The sequence below is a fragment of the Odontesthes bonariensis genome, chromosome 14, assembly GCF_027942865.1.
Source record: "Odontesthes bonariensis isolate fOdoBon6 chromosome 14, fOdoBon6.hap1, whole genome shotgun sequence".
Lineage (NCBI taxonomy): Eukaryota > Metazoa > Chordata > Actinopteri > Atheriniformes > Atherinopsidae > Odontesthes > Odontesthes bonariensis.
This window is the reverse complement of record NC_134519.1, coordinates 12429360-12452962: the sequence shown is the minus strand read 5'-3', so window position 1 is coordinate 12452962 and position 23603 is coordinate 12429360. Positions and strand designations below refer to the sequence as shown.

At 41.5% G+C, this 23603-nt stretch overlaps 1 protein-coding gene across 10 annotated transcripts in view; it reads left to right on the top strand.

The window, feature by feature from the left end:
• The first annotated feature begins 2038 nt into the window (after window positions 1–2038).
• epb41l3b (erythrocyte membrane protein band 4.1-like 3b) overlaps window positions 2039–23603 on the top strand; it is a 43257-nt gene continuing 21692 nt past the window's right edge. For 7 of the 10 annotated variants that reach the window (XM_075482917.1, XM_075482919.1, XM_075482922.1 and 4 more), the window contains exons 1-8: window positions 2040–2179; window positions 11190–11365; window positions 15052–15195; window positions 20771–20875; window positions 21079–21121; window positions 21237–21312; window positions 21500–21718; window positions 22674–22761. In XM_075482917.1, coding sequence (XP_075339032.1) covers window positions 11201–11365; window positions 15052–15195; window positions 20771–20875; window positions 21079–21121; window positions 21237–21312; window positions 21500–21718; window positions 22674–22761 — 840 coding nt within the window. In that variant the 5' untranslated portion in view covers window positions 2040–2179; window positions 11190–11200. Of the gene's footprint in view, window positions 2180–11189; window positions 11366–15051; window positions 15196–20770; window positions 20876–21078; window positions 21122–21236; window positions 21313–21499; window positions 21719–22673; window positions 22762–23603 lie in introns of all 10 variants that reach the window. The other 3 variants (XM_075482914.1, XM_075482913.1, XM_075482921.1) reach the window with 2 other exon arrangements.

Sequence of the window (23603 nt, the reverse complement as noted above, 5' to 3'; positions counted from 1 at the left end):
CACTTGTTACTGCCATGTCTTCTCAGAGAGCCTCAATGTGGCAATGTTGCAGGACAGCTTGTTTCACGGCCGTTTGTCTTCGCAGCAGTTTCTGTGATTTACAGAAAAATGAAGGGGGAAGTGAAAGAATCCAACTGTGGAGAAATGGAAAAAGTACTGTAGGTGACATGATTAAAATTGTCATTGACATTGAACTATGGATGTGTGTGCAAACAAATACTCCGACTTTTAATGGTTAATGGAGGTATGGCGTTAAAGCTCGGCAAGCTATTCTGTTGTCTGAGATCATTTAGACACCCTCCTGCAGCTATTGTTTCTCCTCCTTGAATCGAGGTTATTGTGTAACATCAGGCCCGGCGCTGGGGCTTGCTTTAAAAGCGTCTGTTTTAGGAAGCTAAAATCACATATACTGATGGTAAATGACTTAGCTTTTAACATTCATCACTCCATAGAGCATGAAACATTCATCTTGTTGTTGTTAAGTTTGTTTTAAAAACTGCTTGAGTAAACAAGCCGTTGCAGAACATGGTGTATTATTAGATTTCCCCTCTGCTTTCTGCAGAGCCCGTGTCACTTTCACTATTTAAGGAATTCATGTGTTACTGGCGCAGGAAAACGTCCTGAGCCGCAGTGTTCACGACCGTGCGCTTTTTTTTTCTTCTATATTTGCATAGCGTATTGAGCATGAAAGCAATTACACGAGGTAAAAAGTCCAATGAGTGACCGAGCTCCCACTGTGAGGCGGGAGGCAAAACCCACAAATCCTCAGAGGGAGCAGCCCAGACTCTAACTAAATACTAGCTTTTATGTTTGTGTTTCTGCACAGACACAAACACACATGGAGGGCAGCAGATGTGCCCCCTGTGCTCACCAGTGGCTTCTTTTAATATATCGTGGATCGTGTTTTTTACCTTATGGGAGAATCTGATGAAGGCTCAGCAGCAACAGCTCTGGTGTTCTGATGAAGTTAAAATAACTTAACCACAAAGTAAATGTCCTCCATTGTTGAGACGTACGAAGCGCTCTTAAACTTCAACTTGTTTCTGGTTCTTGATAAACTTATTTTTATTCCCTTTTTCTTTTTAGTTTATAAGCTCATCAGAACCTGTTAAAGTGTGAGACATTGAGTGACAGAGTAATTGTGCAGTGGTGAATCTAAGAATCTTAAAGCAGGTGCCTAAGATACATTGAAGTTGTACTGTTGAGAACTCTTCTTCTTCAAACAGTTGAAAGATTCAGGAAGAAAACTTGTATTTTAAATATTTTGGGAGAAAAGGGAAAGCCGACTGGACTTCGCTTTGCTCAGGGTTGGATGGTAACAGATCACGTTAGAAACAAAATGTGTGTTTTGGTGATAATTGGACTGTTGAGGATTATTTCATTCCATCCTGCATCAAATATGCATATTTATCCAGAGAAACCAGAGAGGACACCTGGAGTCGTTCAACAAATCCTCAGTGTTGACAACCGTCACATTGAAAGAGAGGGATGAATGTTTTAAAGGAGTGTTTTTCTTGTCTCACAGAGGCCAGCGTGGGGCTGCCGGTTTAAAAACTTTGATAAAAACAGGAGCACACAGAAGGTGCTTAATGCATTTTATGAGCTCTGAAGGTGTTATGAGAACCACAAGGAGAAACTGTAATATTTGTGGAGCACAAAATCTATTTTTTAATTGGAGAGAGTGTCGTCTATGCTTGAATTTGGAGAAATCTAAAGGTGTTGGGATTAGAACATGTTTTGTTACAAAAATATGCATTTAATGAGTGCAAAAGGAGCCGATAGCGTTATGGGGCGACATATTTAGCACAGACACTTCAATATTGTTTCTAATGACTTGACAAATGAGCTGTGTCACATTCCACCACTGATTCAGTTTCATGCAATCACATTTTCCTAAGTAGACTCGAGCTGTCTTTCCCCACCAAAGCCCAGACCTCGTGCCATTAATTGCCCTTCTCAGTGCGTGCATGTGTGTGTGATGTGAATGGGGAGGGGGGGTGTTGCTGCTAAAAGAATACCCCTGCTGTCCTGATATCCCACAATTCTGCTCTCAGCTGCTCGGTGTAGTGTGATAGGCTGGTGGAGAGGGGAACTGCAGCAGGGTAGCACCGCTGTCAGGAAACAGAAGCCCACTACGAATGCAACTCGCACAGCCAGCTTAACGAGGACGGCTCGCCTGGTAATGAACATCTTCATTTTGCTGCTTTTACACAGGGACTCTTCTCAGGAGTCATGCTCACCTCTCGGTTCGTACACTCCTTTGTACCGTGTCTTTTACCGCCGTGTTCTGGTCGTGTGACCAGAGCGGCCGCGGCCGCTGACACATGATTAACATAAAAAGAAAAAATACTCTTTCACTGTATTCACTCTGGCGGTAAAAAAAAAAAAAAAAAGTGGGGAGGACGTGGCTAGCCGTGTCAAAAACATGGGTCATGGGATGTTTAGCTCGCTGTGGTTTCGTAGCTTAGGCTTTCGGTGCTCTTTGAGGAAGTGAAATTGCGTTTCTTATTGAGTCGGCTGCTTCCAGCGGTTGTTATTTTGTAGCCGAAAGTCACGGTCGGGGGCAACATTTCAAAGCAACTAACCCGTTTAAGGTGAGGCAGGCTAACGTGCTCAAGTAAGGAAGAAAAAAATGGTGAAACAAAACGATACAGATGGGTTTTAAACCTCGTGTCCACCGCTTCAGACGTCGGTGCAGGACGGCGCTGAGTCACGGTCACATTTGCAGACAGTTGGAGGAATAAAAGTGTGACATTATCGCAGGTTAACACGACATACTTGGGTGTTTTTGATCTGCAGTGCGGTAGGCGTGGTTAGGGGCAGGATGACACGGTCTGAATCCGCTTTTAGCATCCTTAACATCCCCGTAGGCAACAGCAGGCAGCGGCTGGAGTCTGACTTGACAATTTAATTAAGATGCACAGTAAGCTGCTGTTACGGTAGCAGTGAAACGCTGTGGGCCTCGGCTGCTGGATTTCGTAGTTCATCAAACTGAGGGTGCACCTCTGGTCACAGTTTGCTCTGTGAATAGAGAGTTATGTTTGTGTGGAATCTGTTTGGAAAAGCAACTTGTATGGCAACACACACAATCTTGAGAAAATGCCCTCAAATCGTTTCTTTGCTGTGTGCACAGTCCTATATCCAAAGATCCTTCATTCAGATGAGAAAACACCCCAGTGAGAGATCAGACACCACAGTTGCAAACTATGCGAATATAGATTATAATTTCTTTGTGTTGAGGATTTTGTGACATGCAAGTTTGACTTGTTTAAGGCCAAATAAGAAATATGATAATCGGTTAATGCACAGATTCAGATTGTGTCACTTCATACTCACCCAGACAGCGAGGTTGCATGATCGGACAAGGCTTTGAATTGTTTTCTGCTGTTAAAGGTCAACAAGGATGACTGAATTACATACCAAAGTTTCACATCCATTTCCACAAGAGCTTTTACATGCACAGAAGTATGAAAATTATAAGCTCTGTCCTTCTTTTTTTTTTTATTTTACATAAGTACTCTTTAAGAGCTGGAGGGTGACAGCTGAAACCCGATTGGACAAAAGTATATGTCTTCAGTGCTTAATGTCACTTAAAGTGGTGCCGTTGTCTCGGTCTCATTAGTGTGAAGACTGTCATGACACCAGTTGAACATTACGGCCATCGTTTTTTTTTTTTTTTCTTCAGTCCGTTTGTCCAGAGGAGAAGCTCCAGCTTTGTTGTTTACCAAAGTTTGAGCTGGAACACCATCGCAGGTGCAGATTTACCCAATTTCTGAAATGTTGACAGACTATGATGGTCCCACCATAACAAACACACTCGTATTACTTCTGTTCACTGTCGCAGAAGCTGATGTATATCCCATGTCACAAGTTTTTGCATCCTATAAGAATGTGAATCGCATCCTGATTAGGATGCTTGTCCTCTTTTACTCCACCTCCAACACGTTTGAATAGATCCAAAGGGCTCCAGCTGTAGTTTTTAATACGCTCATTGCTTTTTAAGTGGTTGGAAGTTGTTGTTCTTCTTTTGGCCGTGGACATGCTACTTTTATAAAGTTTTTAGACCAACTTGGAGCCTCTTGTGAGGCGTTTGTGTCCAGGCTGAAGTTAAAAGACCCAAATGGTTTCTTTTAACCCTTCACTGAGGGCACGGCTGATTTACAGATTACTTGTAGCTAATCTCATGAAATGCTTAATGCCTTCTGGTCCGTCTCAGCCACTGTGTAAGAAGTTATTAGCTCCTCATCAATATACAAAGATTTAGCTCTAATCTTTTTCATCAGCAGGGATTTTTCCCTTGTTGGGGCAGTACAACTTGACCGAGTGCTACTGACTGACCGCAATATTCCGCTCATCCTGTCAGACACGTTGGTGTGGCGTCTGGTACGCTTTTCATGGAAACTAACCCTGGCCTCGTCCATCGTGACGCACAGTGCCGCTAGCTTGGCTGACTGTTGCATCCTTGAGCGCCTGGCCTGCAAAAGACAGTAATGCTAAGAATGTAAACGCAGCAAGGCAAGCTGAGAGGTTTTTATGGCCTCCTCAGCAAAAATGCTTTGGGTCACCTTCATGTTAACTGCCCTCCCCAAATTGTGCTGTCCACTGTCGAATCGGTCTTGTGAGGCCTCCTTCAAAAATGAACACGAGGAAGCTTGATGTACATCAAGCTTCTGGAATAGCTGCACAATTAAATGTACAAATGTTTTTTAGTCTCAGCAGTGGATGCTTTGAATGGTTTATGTACTGCTGTGCAAAATGTTGTCATATTTCTGCCTGTTTTTTTTCCCCACAAAATCAAAAGGCGTCATATTTCTGTTGTTTTGCTGACTCACCTCATCCATTTTAGTCTGGTGAGGAGCTTTGCAGAGGGTTGTTTTTATAGATTGTCTTTTCTGGCTCTACACTGGAACACAAGTGGCCTGAGCTGTGTTTACACGCCGTTATGAGCACTGTAGCGGTAGAATGTTGAAGCTCAACCCACTGTGGTAGAATACAGACCTGGGTTGTGTTCATGTATTGAATTTAAAGGGATTGGACTAAACTGTGTCAAGCTGTGACTAATGAATAATAGGTTTGTTGCAGATCCCCTTTGTCGAAAATATTCTCCCCTGAGCCCCTTTGGATGGTTTGCTGAATTGATCACGTCATCATTGCATCGTCTACTGATAAACTTGAATCTCCAGAGAAACGTTAAAGAAACGTTCCTGAAACTATCGTTCAGGTGAATACACGTGCCCGGTGTTTCATGTCTCTTCTTCTCATCTGAAGTGCAGCGACATCTTTTGTTTCTCGTCTTAAAACGTTCGGACTATTCTCGGACTGCGTCCAACATCTGTTCGTGATTCACTGGTTTGCTTAAGTTGGTATTTGTCTTATGTCTTCGGCAAATTCCCCAATTAGAGAACCCTGTATTTTTCATGAAAGGGATTTGATAAATTCTTATTTTACTTTGTTAAAATAAGAAAAACTTCTATATTCTTTATATCTAATGTAAATGTTAAACAATAGTAAACGTTGGAGAAGCAGATAGTTTTCCGTATATTTTGTTTTGTGGGATTCTGGACAGTTAAAAAGACTTGAGGGATCTGTAACCCCTCAGCAGAGGGGTCTCATTTGAGTGGCCAGACGGGCCACGAGGTGTCCTGTTACAGAAGCTGGACTTTGTCTGACAGCTGTCAGCCCTGCAGCCATGCAGAGGGGTCTCAACATAGACGGCAGGCCTGCTTGGGATGGGTCTTGACGTGTCAAAAAAACAGCAACTGTCCCCTTCTGTGCAACCTCCATAAGCCCCCCTTCCCGGAGGGGTTGGCCGTGGCTGTGGGGGCAGCAGTGGCAGAGATGGGCCCAGCTGTGATGCACTCTGGCTAATGGTACTCAGCACAGATGGCAGTCCCCTCATCCTCCTCTGTTTGTGTGTGCAAGCGTGTGTGAGTGTGCACTGGCCACTTTCTAACAGTGTGCATTACAATCACAAATGGACCTTAAAATGGAGGTTTGCATGCACTGGGCACAGCATTTAGTGTCTGACCAATTGTGTAATGTAGCTTCATACTGATAAGCCTCAGCTGTACTTTTAGTGTGAACAGGAATATCCACTACAGTGTCATATCTAACTATAGTATCTGACTGCGATTGGTTTGGTTTGTTCAGTGGAGGACGGCAGGTTTGGGTCACTGTGGGTTTAAAGTGATGCTAATGCAGATTTTGTTCTCAGCAGAGATTGTAGATAGCACATCACTGATTAGCTTTTAAGTCCAGGTGGGCTATTAGCCTAAAGCATTCCTTTATTTGTCTTTTCAGTCGTTGTTGTTGTTGTTGTCAGTAATTACAAGTGCTGTTTTCCTCTGTTATTGATGCAACAATTATGCACAACGCTCTCTGTTCCAAAAGAGTTGGAATCCAGTGCTGGTGGAGCTGCTTTATGTCCTTCAGTTGAATCAGTAGAGAAGAGCATTGGAGGAAAGAATGACTGACTTTTTATGAAGTCATCGTGGCCACCATGTTTCATTTATTTAAATTTTTTCCAGGGTTTGGAAAGGCTTATGTTCCAAGGCTACAAACCCTTCCAGAGATGTGAAATCACACACACAAAAAAACACTGTCTTGTCAGATCAGGTGTGCCCACCAATCAGGCAGTGCTTACTGCAGCCTGAGCAGAATGAATGGAAAAATGTGGGAAAACACCCCCAATTTTCTAATCTTCTGTTTGAAAACAGTCTGTTGGATTTTGAATGGATTTATAAACATTTTTTTTTTTTTTTTTTCCCATTTGGATAACTTTGGTTGCTTTAACTTAATTTTTCAGTTCAATAAGCATTACAAGTCCACCGGCAGGTTCAGTATGTTGCTCAGTGGCACTTTGAGTTATTGACCAGAAATGCCAATTTTTCAATTATCCTGAGCCACAGCCAAAATCACAAATTTGCTAAGCTGTGATATGTAAAATAAGATCCAAGAGGTTAACTCCCCACTCATTGAATGCAGTGAAAGGCTATGAAAAATATCTAAACGGCAGCTTCTCATATTTGGTTTAGAGGTACGTGTTGTGAGCGCCTTCTCAGCCAGGAAAATGGGATTAGATATTTGAATTTTGGCTCTTTTATCCTGAAGTTATTTGATCACAGGTAGCCCTTGGGAGATTTGGTAAGGGATTCAGAAGGATTTGGACTTGATAAGTAGATTCAAGTCTGGATTAGAATTTGATAAAATACCGTTGAACTCCATCTATTCTTGTGTGCTAATGAATCTCTCTGGAAAAAAACTTGCCAAACGCCAGCTCTTACAGACTGCGAAAGGTTTTGTGACCTGAGATATTGAGTCTTATCTCAGATAATTAGACTGAATGTACATTGTCTTCAGCTGAATCTTATATATGCCATAAAACAAGGCTGTATTGGCACAATCGAGTAAATTCGCCGTAATCCAAGGCAATAAAAGAGATGTGAATACAGCTTTCTGAATGCATAATGTATGTACCAGTCCATGGTGAGGGCCACACACAAGGCTACTGTTTGGGCTGTTGTGTGGCCCTGTGAAGAGTGCCTGTCACCAGTGACTGAACGTATTCTTCCTCAATTTCTATGGTGCTGAGATGTTCCTCTCCCCCCCACCTCCATCCATAGTTCCTGTTTCTTAGGGGTCAAGACATGCAAAGGTTGGCTGTGCGGCCATCTTCAGTCAGCTGATTACTGAGCCGCTGCTCTGCTCCGCCACACATGACACAACAAAGAGCAGCACAGAGGTTTGCTCAGGATTTCTGCTTGACTTCAGCTTAGTGGTGTTTTCACAAACGCTTATCTTTCGCTTGGAAAACATGTTTTTTTTTTGTTTTTTTTTTAGAAAGCCAGAAGTGGAGTTTGGATCTTGTGACTTCATTGATTCATTCACATTGATGCTACTCAACCATGTAATCTTTATAGCATTTTTTTTTATTTTTTTATTTTTATAGCATCTGAGGTTGAGAAGAGTTTGATCAGCAAGTTGCATTCACTGACCCTTGGACCTTAAAACGTAGTCTCCTGACTTCTCTCCGAGTTCATATTTATTGCTGCTTTGAGTCAGCAACTAACAACTTGCTGTGATGAAGTGACTTTGTTTCTCGGCAAAGCTTGATTTGGCATTATGTTGTAGTCCTGTTGTAACTCTATGTGTATTCAAACCAGCTGCTCATTAGCAAAGATTATTTCCTGTGGAAACTCAAGAACTGTATCAGTCTGCATTCAAATAGCCGGTAATACCCAATGGCACAGAATCCCGAGGTTATTTTCCCATCAGAAATATTTTTAGGGTTTCTTGGTGAAAGATGAACAAAACAGCGAAGGGAGCATTATTAAGTCTTGGGTTCCAGCTGTTGATAATCCTTCTATGTGCTTGCTGGTCCAGCACCACCAGACATGGAGTTAAAATTGTAGGCCAGATGTAGCGTTTAAGAAGTTTTCTACAGCGATTTTTCTCATTTCAACTTGTAAAATATCTTTTATAGATAGAAAAACCCACAAGGTGTTTAGTTTTTTGGGTCACCTCACTCCACAGTGTTGTTGATCCAGAGGCTGCTCTCGCAGGGCTCGGCTGGAAGCAGGAGATCCGCCCACCTCGCGGTAAACACGTCACTATTAATAGAGCCGAGGGAGAAACGGGCCTGCAGCAGAATGACAGGCATCCGTACTACAAACCCCAGCAGAGATCCAGTATGCAGTCCTACACACACACACACACACACACACACACACACACACACACACACACACACACACCCTCCAAACGGCACATCCCAGGATCTAAATTTGTTGGTCCTTCTTCGACAGGGGCCCCCGGTGAGGTCTGTCCTGTCTGTCATCTCTGGAAACCAGCCAGTGGATGTTTTCTTCTATTACACAGTTTTAGGCCCTTTGGGCATCATCTGTCACGGGTGTGTTGCTATTCGCAGAAGGAGAAGGTCATGCTATGAAACACTTGTAGTGGTGCAGCTCGGATACTTTGGATTCTTGTATGTAAATACTCTCTGGAGGAATGAAGAGCAGTTATTATCATAGCTGAATAATCTTTCAGTCTTTATATGTAACGGATCATTTCAGACATCATCTTACTCTCCGTCCAGAGAAAAACTCGTCTAGGTTTAAATGACGTGGTAATTATTTAGAATAATGCTGAATATTCCCTTGAAGCAGTCTTCACCCATTTTTGATTTTCATTTAGAAGGAAGGATGAATGGAAACTGTGCACTAATGCGCTGAGATGTTTATATGCTCGCTTGAGATGGGTTTTTCCTGTTATGAGGAAACATTAGTAGGCCTGGAAACAGTTCTGCAAATTGAGAGATTAAGATGAAATGTTGTATCTGATCTGTGACCAGCATCTTCCCAGATACGATGCAGTATCCCAGAGACTGAAGCGATTCTTGATGAACTCTCTCCATTTTCTTCTTTTGTGGATGTCCACTGCTGTGGACGTTATTGTTTTCCCCATCGATGTTTGTTTCTGGTTAGGACGGCTACTTCTTCCACTGAATTCCGACCACTGCCAGCTGTACAGCGTTCACATTTCCTTGTTGCAGCTCCTTAAAATATCCACACCGCTTATGTGATGATCGCTGCATTCCAGTTCTTTTCCCTTTAAACTCTTTGAGGTTTAAAGCTGTTCAACCATGTCAGATATGTGATGATTCTTTAAGCAGTCGAGCAAAACATATCTGATTATGCACTGCTAAATTGTTTAGAAGGTAACGTAAAAAGGAACATTTACATTAGGTAAGATCTCATAGCATTTAGGCGATTAATCATAGTTTCTTTTTGGCTTCCGAACTAAAATGAAAACGATATGTGCTATTCTGATCATAGTGTCTTTGTAAACCAGCAGTTCTCATACAAATAACTGTGATTTAGTGAATTAATTGTCTGTGTTTTTTTTTAGGCCACTATTATATTATAAGCCTGTAATAATTTGATAATTCACCTAACCCTCAACCCATAAAGAATAACAGCAATTTTAAAAAATGAATGTGGGGAAGTGATTATATGCGAGTCTTTGTCCTTTTTAGGCTTTCTTAACTAAAATTGCTCTTGGCAAACATGCCGTGTCTACAGCAAAGGACAGGTGTGCAACGAGGTGACATTGGATCATCCGCTCTGTTAAATGGTGGAAAACAACATGGAAATCCAGCTTTTTGGGCAGTTTTACCTCGCTGTTTTTAAACGGGTGATTTAAGACGATTATGGCAATTGGGCAACTGCTATCATTACCTCACATGATTGCAATCACAATTTCATTGTTCACTGAGCCAGGTCTGTGCACCATGTTGCATTTTGCATTGATGCTCTTGTTTTGTCTTGTGTTACGAATCCTGAAATCCCTTCTGCTTTTGGCCATAATCAAACAGCCCTTTTTCAGCGTTCGGCATTCTGTGTCTGACCAAGAGTACAAGTTACACAGTTCAGCTTTGTTGTGGGGAAATCTGCAGTTTCACATTAGAGGTGGAGATATTCCACACTTTTATTTTAATTTATTACATAAAGCGAGCAATCGGTTAATACATTTTATCATTTAATTTTCTCTTAATCAGTAGTTGGTCTGAACTGATGAGTGGATTAATTAGCTAATTGCTTCTCTTTTAATTTGACTGACCTTAATTCCTTCAGACGTGTAAAGGGTGGGAGTCCAGGAGCGATGAGATTTAAATAATTAGTACGTTGAATAGAAAGATAATTAGCAAACCTGTTATAAATGACCAGCAGTTACGTGATTTGTTTTTCTCTGTTTTTATGACGCTCTGCATCAAACACATTTTTTATTATTATTTATTTTTTTTTTTCTTTACTATTTTTGGACTTTTTAGAAACCAAAGACTAATCTACGAAGAAAATAAATGGAAATAGTCGTTTGTTGCAGCAGTTTTGTATAATCCAGTCTCAGAATATCTATAATTATATACCAGGTAGAATTTGTGGGTGTAATAGCAGCAGCAGCCTAAGCGCTTTCTGTCATCAGCTGTCGACATCACAGCGATTATTCAACAAATGTACTTACAAGCATCAAAGCCACCTGCGGTAGTTGTTATTGTGCTGCCAAACAATATCTGTATCCCTGTATTTGCATCACAGAGGAGCTTATCACTGCACAGGCCTGAAAAGCAGCACTACATCAATTCATATCGAGTTTTTTTTTCTTTAACCTCCTTTTTTCCTCCATCACAGTGTGATTAACCATGACAACTGAATCAGGCGCAGACTCGGAGGCCAAACAGCCGCAAGAAAACAAGGAGGCGGACAAGGGCAAAGCTACAGCAGCGGCCAAACCCAGCTCGCCTCAGAACAAGCCGGAACAGCTTCCAGCCGCCGCCGGACACAGCACCCCGGCCAAGAAAGAACAGGTCAGCCTCTTCAAAAGCACTTTCTTCCACCATCAACTGTCTGAGAATGTGGGACCCATGAAATATCACCCAACAAAAGTTTCCTTATTAACTACTCTTTAAAAGATGTCATTCAAGAATGTTTTTCAGTTCTGTAAGTATTTTTACACGACACCAGAAAAGCCAAATCATCATGTTAGTCCAACCAAAGCCAGACGTTTAAGATGCATTTAAACCTGTTGGTCTGGCTAAAGTTGTACAGAATCGAGCGACTTTAACGGCCAAGTGGAGCTGTAGCCCGACTCAGCTGTGCATGTAACCGTACTGACTGTTGATTTATTCAAGTGTGCGAAAACATTCCATTCTTCTCTCCCCTGAATGAATCGTCTTTGTGTGTGAAATGGAAATGAACACAGTGGGTGAAAAATGGTGACGACATGTTTTCAGTGTCCCCCATTGTCACAACCCGCCATCAGATCCTTTTTGTCTGCGAGTAAACTCGTCTTCCACAAAGTGGGCGTGCTGTAATTCCCAGTGCGGATCAAACTGAGCAGCTGTCAGGATGATGATTAAACTGAGTTACTGTCGTAGATGGTTGGAAGTAAAAACCTCACTGCTGATTTCAGATGTCATTAAAGTTGGATTGTTCTTGTAAATCCTGGGAAAGCTGACTCTGAACTGTGAAGACTTTCTGTTTAGTGAGATTAAAAACAGGAAAGTTGTGCTTTAGTTTGCCACAACTGTAGTAAACGAACGGCTGGTAAAACGTCTGGAACAATAGTAGACCCAGGTTAATGCTTTATGAAAGCAGCAATCTTTGTTTTGAAGTGTAGCGTAGCCCGCAGCTGGTCCAGGTAGCATCTGATGTTATCTGAACACTAAGTGCTTGTCTGTAGATTCTGGACCAAGCAGCCTTCAGGCCTCACTATCTCATTGATGTGCAGATTGAATTTCCAGTGCCTCCAAACAACAGAGGGACAGTGTCGGGCAGATTTCTGCTTATTCCCTAATTTACTGTTTAGGAGGAAAACATTTTCACCAGCTGGGGTTCACCAGATGTGGCCTGTGAGGAGCTTTTTGAGTTAGTAGTTTCTCCTTAAAGGTGCAGTTTTGTCCCAAACAAATCGGTAACATTCTGCGTGTACATATCAAGACAGCAGCAGTTTTCTGGTGTTGCCTTAAAGAACTAGGTTTAGAGTTATACTTAATGTTATATTTGTTTTGTTTTGCCTGGCTAAAATTGGTCTGTCAATGGTTAGAAAGCTAAAATTGATTTCAAATTCCAAATGAGAGCCAGCTGTCTGAGGTCTGACTGTTCTCTGGCAACTGAAGGCTCTAAGACCGCATTAGAGCAGGGATTAGCGCCGAGCTGTTATTATATTGGCTTTTACATGACTTTGCAGGCGTGTAGCTGATGGTACAACACTGGATCGCGTTCGGGATTTGACATTTTCTGTCATTCATCAGAGAACATATCTCTCAAGTCTCCTCAGCTTGATGCAGAGCTGCTGACAGAAGCAGAGCCCGTTTGGAGATGTTTTGCCTTCTAATGGTTCACCTCGTGTCAGACTAACTAGTTTGAGTACACTAACAGCCCACTCATGACCCAGCAGGGTTTGGCATTATGTTGACAAATGGGGTGTTTGATGAAAAGAGAGCAGGGAGATGTTGGATAGATTCATTATGTCCCAAATGTTAGATGTACAAGATGATTTACTCAATCATTTTGGGTAAATGTCATAGGATACCAGGATTGTAAGCTCTTGCTTTCACTTGTTAAGGTTGAGCTATAAGACTTAAAGTAGCATTGTAATATAGAGGAGTTAATATGCTTTATCTGCTATCCTGCTGTCATGCTTGACACGAAAAGGACAGCTTAAAGAGCTCATGTTCCAGATTTAACCAGTGGTTATTTTTGAATGGTCGTTGCATGTTCCAGAAGTACAAACTGATGGCGGTATTTTTTCCACTGTTTTATTCATTTATTTTTCATTTTTTGTGAAACTTGTCAACTGTTGCAACAATGTTCCATCACAAGTTCTGTTCCCGAAACCCTGATCTTCACTGCATTGATTGCACTATAAAGACACACCTGCTCACAGACTTGTTCTTCCAGCTTGTCCATTTAGCAGATGCACCAGCCAAGCCATTGTTTCCTGCGTGCTGATGTACTTTAGGTTATAGGCACACTAATATTTACTGTATCTAATCGAGCATGTTGGCACTGGTCACTTTGCGAACTGGCATCAAATTTTCCTCATCCTCAGCTGTACCAGGAAGTAGCCATAAAACGCTGCTTGTTTTGCAGGTTTTCTGTCACGAGTCAACAATTTGTACAGATATAATTTCACTCAATGATAGAGTTAGGTGTTGACAGTTATGACAAAGAATGCTTACATGACACTAAAAAGAAATGATTTATTGTGTAAAAAACAGACTTTTCAAAAGCATACATGTATGGACATGTTGATCCTACTAAAGCCATAAAAAACTGAGTTTCTCAAAACCAGACTACCACACCCAGATCATGCAGTCAGGGGTCTTGTGTTCACTTATTTTTCCGTTTCTTTTGTCAAACAGCTAAATGCGTCAGAAATTGTGATAGAATTTCAAGCTATTAAGAACTCGCGGTCGCTTAGAGCATTTTCAGACTGTCGCTCCGTGGGTCATTTGAGTGAAATGGGTCACTTAAAGGCAACATCTGTGCAGGGGAGTAGGCTATACTTACATGTATGATGAAGTCTCATGTAGAAAGTTTGAGGTGTCCACAGCGTTGGACACACTTCAGCCAGTATCTCGATTCCGCTTCCCCTTCAAGCACCTCATAGATGCAGTAAACGGACCTTTATGGATGAGCTCTGCTGTTGTCAGTGCTGCGTGAATTGGCAGAAACAAAACTGAGAAATCACAGCACGGTAACACAAACACTGTCAAGTGTGAGACACACTCCAGCAGAGTTCACATATGCGCACACACACACACACACACTGTTTCTCTGCTGAGATTTCAAACATCTGTGGAGCTTGTTCTCATCATCGTGACTCATTAAGAAATGCATGAAATGCATCCATTGATGTTTCTTGGAAACTTGGACCTCTTCACATTTGAATTATATGTTCAGTTTAACCCCTGTGCTCTCTGAAAGTAACTCTAATTTTCTTTTATGGTTGGTTGCAGCCTCTGAATGAGCTCTGAGATAACGGGTCCACTGTGGGAGCAATGTGATGGATATAATAGAGGAGCAAGATAAGAAATGAGAGAGGACATAATATTAAATCCACTTTGTGGATAAGAAGGAAAAAAGACTCAAAGCCAGAGGCTTCTTTATTCTTTTTCTTTTTTTTTTTTTTAGGAGAAATCAGTCAGTAAGGGCTTTGTTTTCAGCGAAGTGGAAAATTGGATTTTCTCTTTTTTGAGACAAAATGGCTGTGCACCTCGAGCTCTTCTCTGTGGGACCCTATTACATTTAGTCCGGGTCCAAGTCACTACTTTTAATATTTGGAATGCGACAGAACTGTCGTTTTTTTACGTGACGTTAATGGTAGTCTGGGGCGTTTTCACTCATCTTTGAACACTTATCTTTAATTTCTCAAACAGCATTAACAGCGTGGCATCTGACAACTTTCTGAAATTAATCAGAGAAGTCTGATTATTAAAAGTAATAATTGTTATTACTGTGAAGTTGACGCTTGCACTCTTTGTGTCAGGAGCAGCAGGAAGAGGATCAGCTGTCCCACAGGTCGTCCACCAGTCGTCTGTCCAGGTCTCCTTTGAGAGGAGTCAAAAAGGTGAAGATCATGCAGTGTAAGGTCACCCTGATGGACGGCTCCGACTACACACTCAATGTGGAGGTGAGTCGCCCACGTTTGTCACTACTTGAAATGAAGTGTGAACAAATTATACTAAATTGTTTTTTAATCTCCTGTTACAAGAAGATGGTTTGCAACAAATTGGAAGTATATAAAGCAACCAGGGGTAGGCAATGGTTAAGCCTTTAAATCCTTGTCACTGTATGGTGTATATCTATCTAAGGGAACTGCATCTGGTCACTGGATTCAAGGACGTTTGAAATGTTCAGAGCTAAAACACTTGGTTTAAATGACTTTGAGTATTCACCCTGTTTTCATCTGTGATGTTGAATAATTATTATTATTACTTCATGTCTCTTAAACCCTCAGTCTTTATTGCTCTTCAAAAGATCTCAAGAGTTACACGTCCCGGTGAAAGATAATCAAATCAACATTAATATTTAAAATTATTTTGGTATATTTTAAGGTAGTAGCTTGATTTTATTGCATAATATGTTGAAATAAAGATGCGACCCAATCAAAGCTTGATCTCGAGGAGCTAAATGACTTCACGGACTGTGCCACTAGCTCTCTGCAACACCCAAAATGTCTCTGGATGTTGAGCTTTTGCATACATTTTAAAGAAACCAATCTGGATGTGTACTGGGATTTAAAGAGATTCTGCTCTGCCTAGTCTTTTGCATAATCCTGCAGAAAAACATCAATAAGACATTTTAAGTGTTCTATTTTAAGCACAGACCTCATGGATTAGCACTTCTACATTTGTGTTTTCAAACCACTTTATGTGATTTAGTTTCCTTGCAAAGCTTCTCTGTGTAGTCTCAGAGGAAAAACCTTTTCTATAGGTTTTTATAAAAATGTTTAGTTCTCTGCTGTTAAGAAATGAACCCTTTTTGAGAAAGAGCCAGCCATCGGTGACAAACACTTGCCTTTGTGTTCTAAAAATGAACCTCTCCACTCCTGCAGAGCGGCTTTTTTTTATTTTTTTATGTTGAAATAGGAAACGGGATGTTTTGAGAAGAAATGCACGATAGGTTTATTATTATTAATAATGGGCAAAGATGAGGAGGAGGATGTGGTGCTAAATGGATAATTACATTCTAGGCTTGACATTGTATCAAATAAATGAAATGTTTTAGCTTTAAATTTGGTGGATTTTACTGCACATTTTTGTTTGTGTCGTGTTTAAATAGGTTTGCCATCTTAGTTTTTTCCCCAAAGCTGTCTGCCTTTGAGTGGAACACTTATTATTCTGGATCCAGTACTCAGAAATAACTCGGCTGATTCAAGTAGAGCCAACAAGAAAAATGCCTTTTTTGTTGCAAACGCGTTGAAGCGCCGCAATCTAAAAACTGATTTCTGCCTCGTTATTAATTCAGCGTTGAGTCAGCCTCCTGAATTCGTTCGAAATATCGCTCTTACATGTTTATCCCTCGAGTCTTGTTCAAAGTTAAAAGAACTGAAACACTGTCAGACTCCGGAAATGTTTTCAGGCTGAACAAGAGAAGCAGACCCTCCTCTGCAAATCTCCTTTAAGCAGATTCCTCCCCACCGGGGGTTTGGATCCAGGGATTAGTTGACTGTTCTGTTGGTGGGAGAGGTAATGGGTTCTGACCGTGAAATCGGAGCATTTGTTGGGAGGAATCAGTGTCAGATGTCCCACTGTGGCACTGGAAAGATATTTTGGAGGAGAGTGATCTGGAAATGATGCGTTCAGTCACAGAACAGGCTCAGGAGGTTCTGCATTGTTATTGTATGGGACTTTGCAGTAACAGATGCACATTTTCTCCTTTTGCACCGTTCTGTAGGTGAACAGAACAGAAAACTGCTAAAAATCTGACTTAACGGTGTTCTTGAGGGCCAACATCAAATTTGGTGACTTGGAAAAACACAAGAAAGCAAATTTATCATCTAGTTTGAGTTGGATCATTCTATTATCCAAGTGAATACGGTGTGAACAGAGAATCAATAATGGGCCTTTTGAGTGATAATTAAGTAATTAATTATCCTGCAAACTTAGAACCTGCCTTAGAACAGATGACGCTGCAGTGTGTTATTTGTGCTACAGTTGAGCTTTTATTTCTAACAACCATCCTGATGACTTGTTAATCTGTCGTGTTCACAGAATTTATTGTTGAATCTGAAGGGTTTTAATCTACAGTAAAGATGATGAACTCTTGTCACTTCATTTTTAGATCCTTAAAATTCCAGTGTGAAACATTTATGGTGTTCTGATGGCAAAAATGCAATGTAGTAGTAAAATTTTTATTAGTTTACAAAAAAGTGAAGATAAGAATCTATGTTTGGGAGTGGCAGTGGAGAGTCTTTAAACTCTGGCCGAAACCGTTCTTATTTTCTGTTGATAATTACCTGATATTACACTTTGGATTTACTATTCGTCTTTCCTAATTACCGTAGTTTTTATGCCCTGATAAGGGTTTCTAATGGGTAATATAGAAATTCATACGATGCCAAAAACCATGTGGAAACTGCAGTTTTATGACGGATGAATAAAGACAATTACGATTATCATAAATTATTGTGCCTATATGATTAATCTTCAATTGACCTATAAATCGTTGTAGTTTGTCAGTTTACACCTCTGCTACTGTTTGAGGCCACTGCAGTTTTCTCCTCCACACCTGAAATGCTGGTAAGGTGGAGGGCATTCAGTCGGTTGCAGTCTTCTACTTCACAGCTAGGTGTCACTTCATCCGCCACGCTGCACTTTCAAGCAGCGTAACAGAAGAGCAGCAGACGTGTCGATGAACACATGAAGGTCTGTTAGGAACTGTGGAACCTTTTGCACCAGCTATGTCTGAGTCTTGTGGTTGGGACGGATTTGGACACCTTTTTTTTAAAGCTCAGCGGTACAGAATCGCATGATGTTAAATGATACAGTGATGCTGCATTTAGTTTGAGTCTCATGCTCTCAGCTCACAGACTTGATAACAGTGTCTTCATGCGTGTACTTTTTAGAGCTTTGACTTTCTAAAGGATAAGGTTTTGTTTAACGAATATGTATCTCTCAAAGCAATAAAAAGCAGGACACAGCAGGTAATTAGTCACCTACTGCACATAGGAGTTGTCATAGCAACCAGTTAGGCACATCCATGACCAGTCATACAGCCGTTCCTTTGTATAAAATCATCCTTGCAGCTGAGCCTGAAACACTGCAGGCATCAGATGGCACGGTCATCCCACGGTGTGAGACGCAGGAATACAGTGGAGGTCAGAAGGCCGTCGGATAATTACCACGGAGATCTCCTTCTCCTCCCAGTCCAAGTCCAGGACGTCACGGCTTGACATTTTTTATCCCCCTGACCTTGTAGTTTTCCACCTCAATTCAATTTCCTCCCATGGGAAAAATGTCTGCTCTAATCGTTTCCGATCATTTTCTGTGACACAGAGCTGCTGAACCTGCCAGTTTGCTTCACTTCACGGGGTGTTAGGTCTCAGTGGAAGGAGGAAGAAATCCCACATCTTGCTGTCTCACTATTTCCTAAGCATGGTGTGTGTGTGTGTGTGTGTGTGTGTGTGTGTGTATATATATATATATATATATATATGTGTTTAGATGTGCATCCTCATCTCACATCTCAAACAGATTATGTGTGTGTTAAATGTTAAGAGCTGGAGTGATGAGTTGGTTTGTCTTTGAGCAGAAAATGTTAGTACCGTTATCCTTGTTTTACAACGTTATGAGAGGAATACATTTTGTTAGAAACTCTTAGTTGGACAAAACAAAATGCTTTCAGACAGCAAAGATGAAAACAAGAATCAAGTAATGACCGTGGGTTGTTTTTAATATTTGTTAGATATCCCATAAACAAACACTGTAAACTTTGAAACCCAATGTTGCATCTGCTGATGTTTACTCTCTAAATATAGACAATGATCAAGATTGATGTTCCTCCTCTGATCTGAGATCGGTTTACTTTCTGGTTTCCTGTTGTCTTCCTTTCCCAAAACAACCCTTGGTGGAGGCAGAGCGCATGCTTTCAATGACCAGAAGGCTGCTTATTTACCTTTGTGGTCATATCATTATCTGTCTGACAGTTATTTGACTGATACCTGGGGATTTGCAAATCACAGCCCTTTTTTTGTTTGTCAGTAAAGCTTTAAGTGCTGGATTGAGAAGCGTCGTCACAGCCAGGCAGCAGTGGTCTGACATGACTGTGCTAATTCCCTCGGAGATGTTCCGGGAGGATTAACTCTCTGCCACCAGCATCTCTGTGACTGCGTTCAAATGCTGCACGTTACATTGAGCAGTTTTCTCTTCTGTTTGTTGATGCTCGTGCGACTGTGAAGTATGTGTCAAATTGCTACCTCCGGCTGCCAGTTGCATCGTTACAGGTCGGCATTTCACAGCGTATGTGCACCACTCTGCCTACGCAAGTGTGACAGATGCATAGGCGTGTTGTGACTGCTGCTGCTCGAATAGTCTATGGCAGTGGTTTTGGCCTATTCAGACATGAGGAGCTGGCTCTGGCTCTGCTCAAGAAGGAGGCATCTGTGGCAACTCAGGCCTTAAAATATCCCCAGTGAGCTGAGCCAAATGAGCCTGCTAAGTCCAGCCTCATCGTGTAGGAGGAAGACTGAACAGCTCCAGCTCATGGCATCCAGCACTCAGATGTGCAAATCAGTGGGTGTAAAGCACTCGCATGGCTGATGTTAACCTTGAGCTCAGGAATTTCAAGGTGTATTTACACTGAAAGGCTTTGAATAGAGGGAATCAATCAAGAATGGCCCAGTAGGTCGATTGTGGCACAAATGGTAGTCCCTACAGAAAAAAAGCCTGTCGGGCAGCTATATAACGTGCTGCATCCTCATTCTGCTTTTAGAAGCTAAAATTTGATTTCATGTCGTTGCTTTGCAAAAACGAGGTTTGAGTTCATTTTCATTTAATTATCTGAAGATGATTATGGGAAGAGAAAGAGGGCAGGAGGGTGAATACAGCCGCACGGTGCCATAGAATCACCCAGCAGGCTGTGGGAACGAGGGCTGATCGTGCTTTTGTTGTTTTGTGTTTTTATTTTTGACTCATTCTTGATCCTAAAAACAAATGTAAATGTCTTTCCCTGATTCAGACTGTTTAAATGATCACAAATTCCCTCACCTAGCAGACAGACCACCAAGAAGATTTGACAACTGATTCACATATTTTTTTGGGTTTTTTTTTTTTTTCTATTGAGATTCAGAAAATTTTCCATCGATCTGAAAACGGGGAAACTAACTCGGGCTCTCCGTCTCACACACACACACACACACACACACACATAACATTAGAGAGGAAGAGTTGTTGAAAAACCCCCAACACTGCTTTCACCACTGAAGACATGGAGAAGGAAGACGACGCATCAATGCTGTAACCTTTCAAGGTCAAAGACATGGTGCAGATTTAGTGGGAGCGAGTTTGACCAGAAGATGGCTGCTCAGGGAGCGTTAAATGGGGACTCGAGCAAAACGGTGAACACGGACATAATAAAATATACTCAGTTGTATCGGCCCTCAATCTAAATTTTACTGGATCAGTTCTTTTCAGGTTGTACTTTCTGGATTACATATGGTGAAAACATGTGTCTGTGTTCAACATGTTTAATTTTTCTTCTCACAGAAACGAGCCAAGGGCCACGTGCTCTTTGATAAAGTGTGTGAACACCTCAACCTACTGGAGAAGGACTACTTTGGCATCACATACAGAGACGTAGAGAATCAGAAGGTAAACTAAAAGAAAAAAGAAGATATTTAGAAGTTGACTGTCCTAAACATGTGTAGCCTCCATTTAAGGCCATGTTTGTTTGAGTTCCTGGCATTTATTTTCATTGGACAGTAGAAATTTCCCTCTTGGAGAACTGTGCTGCTTTGCAGTTTGCTCACAAATAGTTCAGAATGAATGCTTTTCCCCTGTGGTTGTCTATGCAGAATTGGTTGGACCCAACCAAGGAGATGAAGAAGCAGATCAGGAGTAAGTGCAATAATCTAATAAAGGCACTTAACGGTTTTGTTCTGAATAGTCAAGTGAGATGAATGGAGTGTCAAAATCCTCATTTCAATAATTTGATGTTCTGTATTCATGTCAGCTGGTCCCTGGAACTTTGCATTCAACGTGAAGTTTTACCCTCCAGACCCCTCGCAGCTGACTGAAGACATCACAAGGTAAGTTTACTAATGAAGACTTTCTTATTTCTTCTTCAGAAGCAGAACGTCTGCCTTATACACCTAAAACTGTAGTTTCATCAGGAACAACATAGGATTATTTAGGATTCATTTGTATTTAAAACTGCAGACAAAGTTTTCAAAGAAGATCCAGACATCTCAACTGTTGTTGCGTTTCCTCTCACAGGTACTACCTGTGCTTGCAGCTGAGGGATGATGTGGTTTCGGGTCGCCTGCCCTGCTCCTTTGCCACCCACACGGTGCTGGGCTCGTACACCGTGCAGTCGGAGCTTGGAGACTACGACGCCGAGGAGCTGGGCAGCGATTACATCAGCGAACTGCGCCTGGCGCCCAACCAGACCAAAGAGCTCGAAGAGAAGGTTATGGAGCTCCACAAGACCTACAAGTTAGTGCCTGCGTCTGCTGCTCTCTCCTCTCTGAGCGACTTGATGATTCAGTTGTACGTGCAGATATTTCTATGAAAAGAATCAGGACAGTTTAGGGAAAATAATGCAGTTTAAAGTATTTCTCCTATGGAAAGGATGCACCTGTGCAGGAGACGGACCCCATACGTGTGCATATAGTACCATATGCTGTCAGCATGCTTTAGTTTTGATATATCGCCTCCAGACAGCTTTTCTACCTTGCGCTGTGCAGAGTGTTATTGGTGGAGTTATTGTAGTTAAGGCTCAAATATGTTCACTTTGATACAGAATTGAAAGGAATGTTGTTGGTGTTTTGCAACCACAGCATGCCTTTGATTAATTCAGGCAGGAGCTGCTGGTAAACGGGTTCCTCTGATTGAACTAAATCGTAGAAAGCACCCTGGCACATGCTGCTGAAATCTAAAATTGAAGTTGTTTTTAGTCTTTTGCTTTTCTGCCGTCAATTAAACAGCTTCGAGTCATTGAGTGTACTTGGGGGGGGGGGGGGGGGGATTGTTTAAAACCTGTAAAGATCTATTCTAAAAGGCAGCATATCTGCAGTCATTTCTGTTCTCATATAAATGGATCCAGCTGGCTGTCTTTTGTCAGAGCCCTCAATTCTTCCTGTATCACAGTCATCTGTGTGTAACTGGATGCGGTCTTTTCTTGTCCTGTGGGTGGACAGTACCAGGATAAGGGTCTCATTAACGATCATTTCTTCTAAAAATGGACTCACTTATGGGACTCTGTGGAGCTTCAGCCTAAAGCATCGATAAAAGCAACCAATTTCCAAATTGTTTTGTAGAACACAGCCGTGAATTATCCCTGTTTAGACGATACCGGGAACACCGTGTCAGGTGCTGCAGATAAAAAAGTAGCGGAAAAGGATGGTGCATCTCTTTGTGACACTCGTGTATGTCTGTTTTGTCGTATCAGGGGGATGACACCAGCTGAAGCGGAGATTCACTTCCTGGAAAATGCCAAAAAGCTGTCCATGTTTGGTGTGGACCTGCATCATGCCAAGGTAGCAAGTCACGATAAACCCTGATCAACTTTTTTTCACTGCTTTTCAGACGTGCTGTTTAAGCTGTAAACGATTACTTATCTTAGCATCGAGGCTAAGTGGCGAAATTTTTGTTTAAATGAAAAAAAATAATAATAATTCTCTTACAAGGATGCATGGGTCACGTTTTAAGTAATCTTTGTAGATTCAAGACAAATCAACCTGAAACTGCAGCCAGAAATCAGCCACTGTCTCTCCCCATAAGCATCTGCATATGCATATGAAATGTGTGCATGTTGTCCTTATTAGTGATAAAACACCTGGAACTGAGACAGCTGTTGAAGAAGCAGAGTTTAACAAAGCTTTAAAAATGCAACGAGGTGAAGGAAGACGGACTGTGTTGCCTGTGGACCGAGCCATAACCGTCGTGTTTACCAGCTGATGGCTGCAGTTTTAGCATGAGATTGAATAAGCATGCACCCAAAATGTGGAGCTATATTTTTAGAGTGACAGTGATGGTGATTAGAGTGAATTTTTAGTTGAACTTATTATAACGGTCACTGATTTGTCTCTCAAAATCAATGCAAATTACCCAAATTTCATTACATTTACAGAAGGGAAATTTAAATACGAATGAGGCAATAAATAATAACAAAAACACTTCCATCCATAAATGTGTTGTTTTACCAATAAAACTATAAATATATATATGTATTTCACTAGTGATGCTTCCCACCACAACACCGCTTCTTCACAAACATCATGGCTGCCACAGTGACGCCTCAGTTTAACATACCACCTCTGCTGCACTGATTGACATTGTATCACTGCTGTCTGTGTGGGTGGTGGGGGGGGGGGGGGGG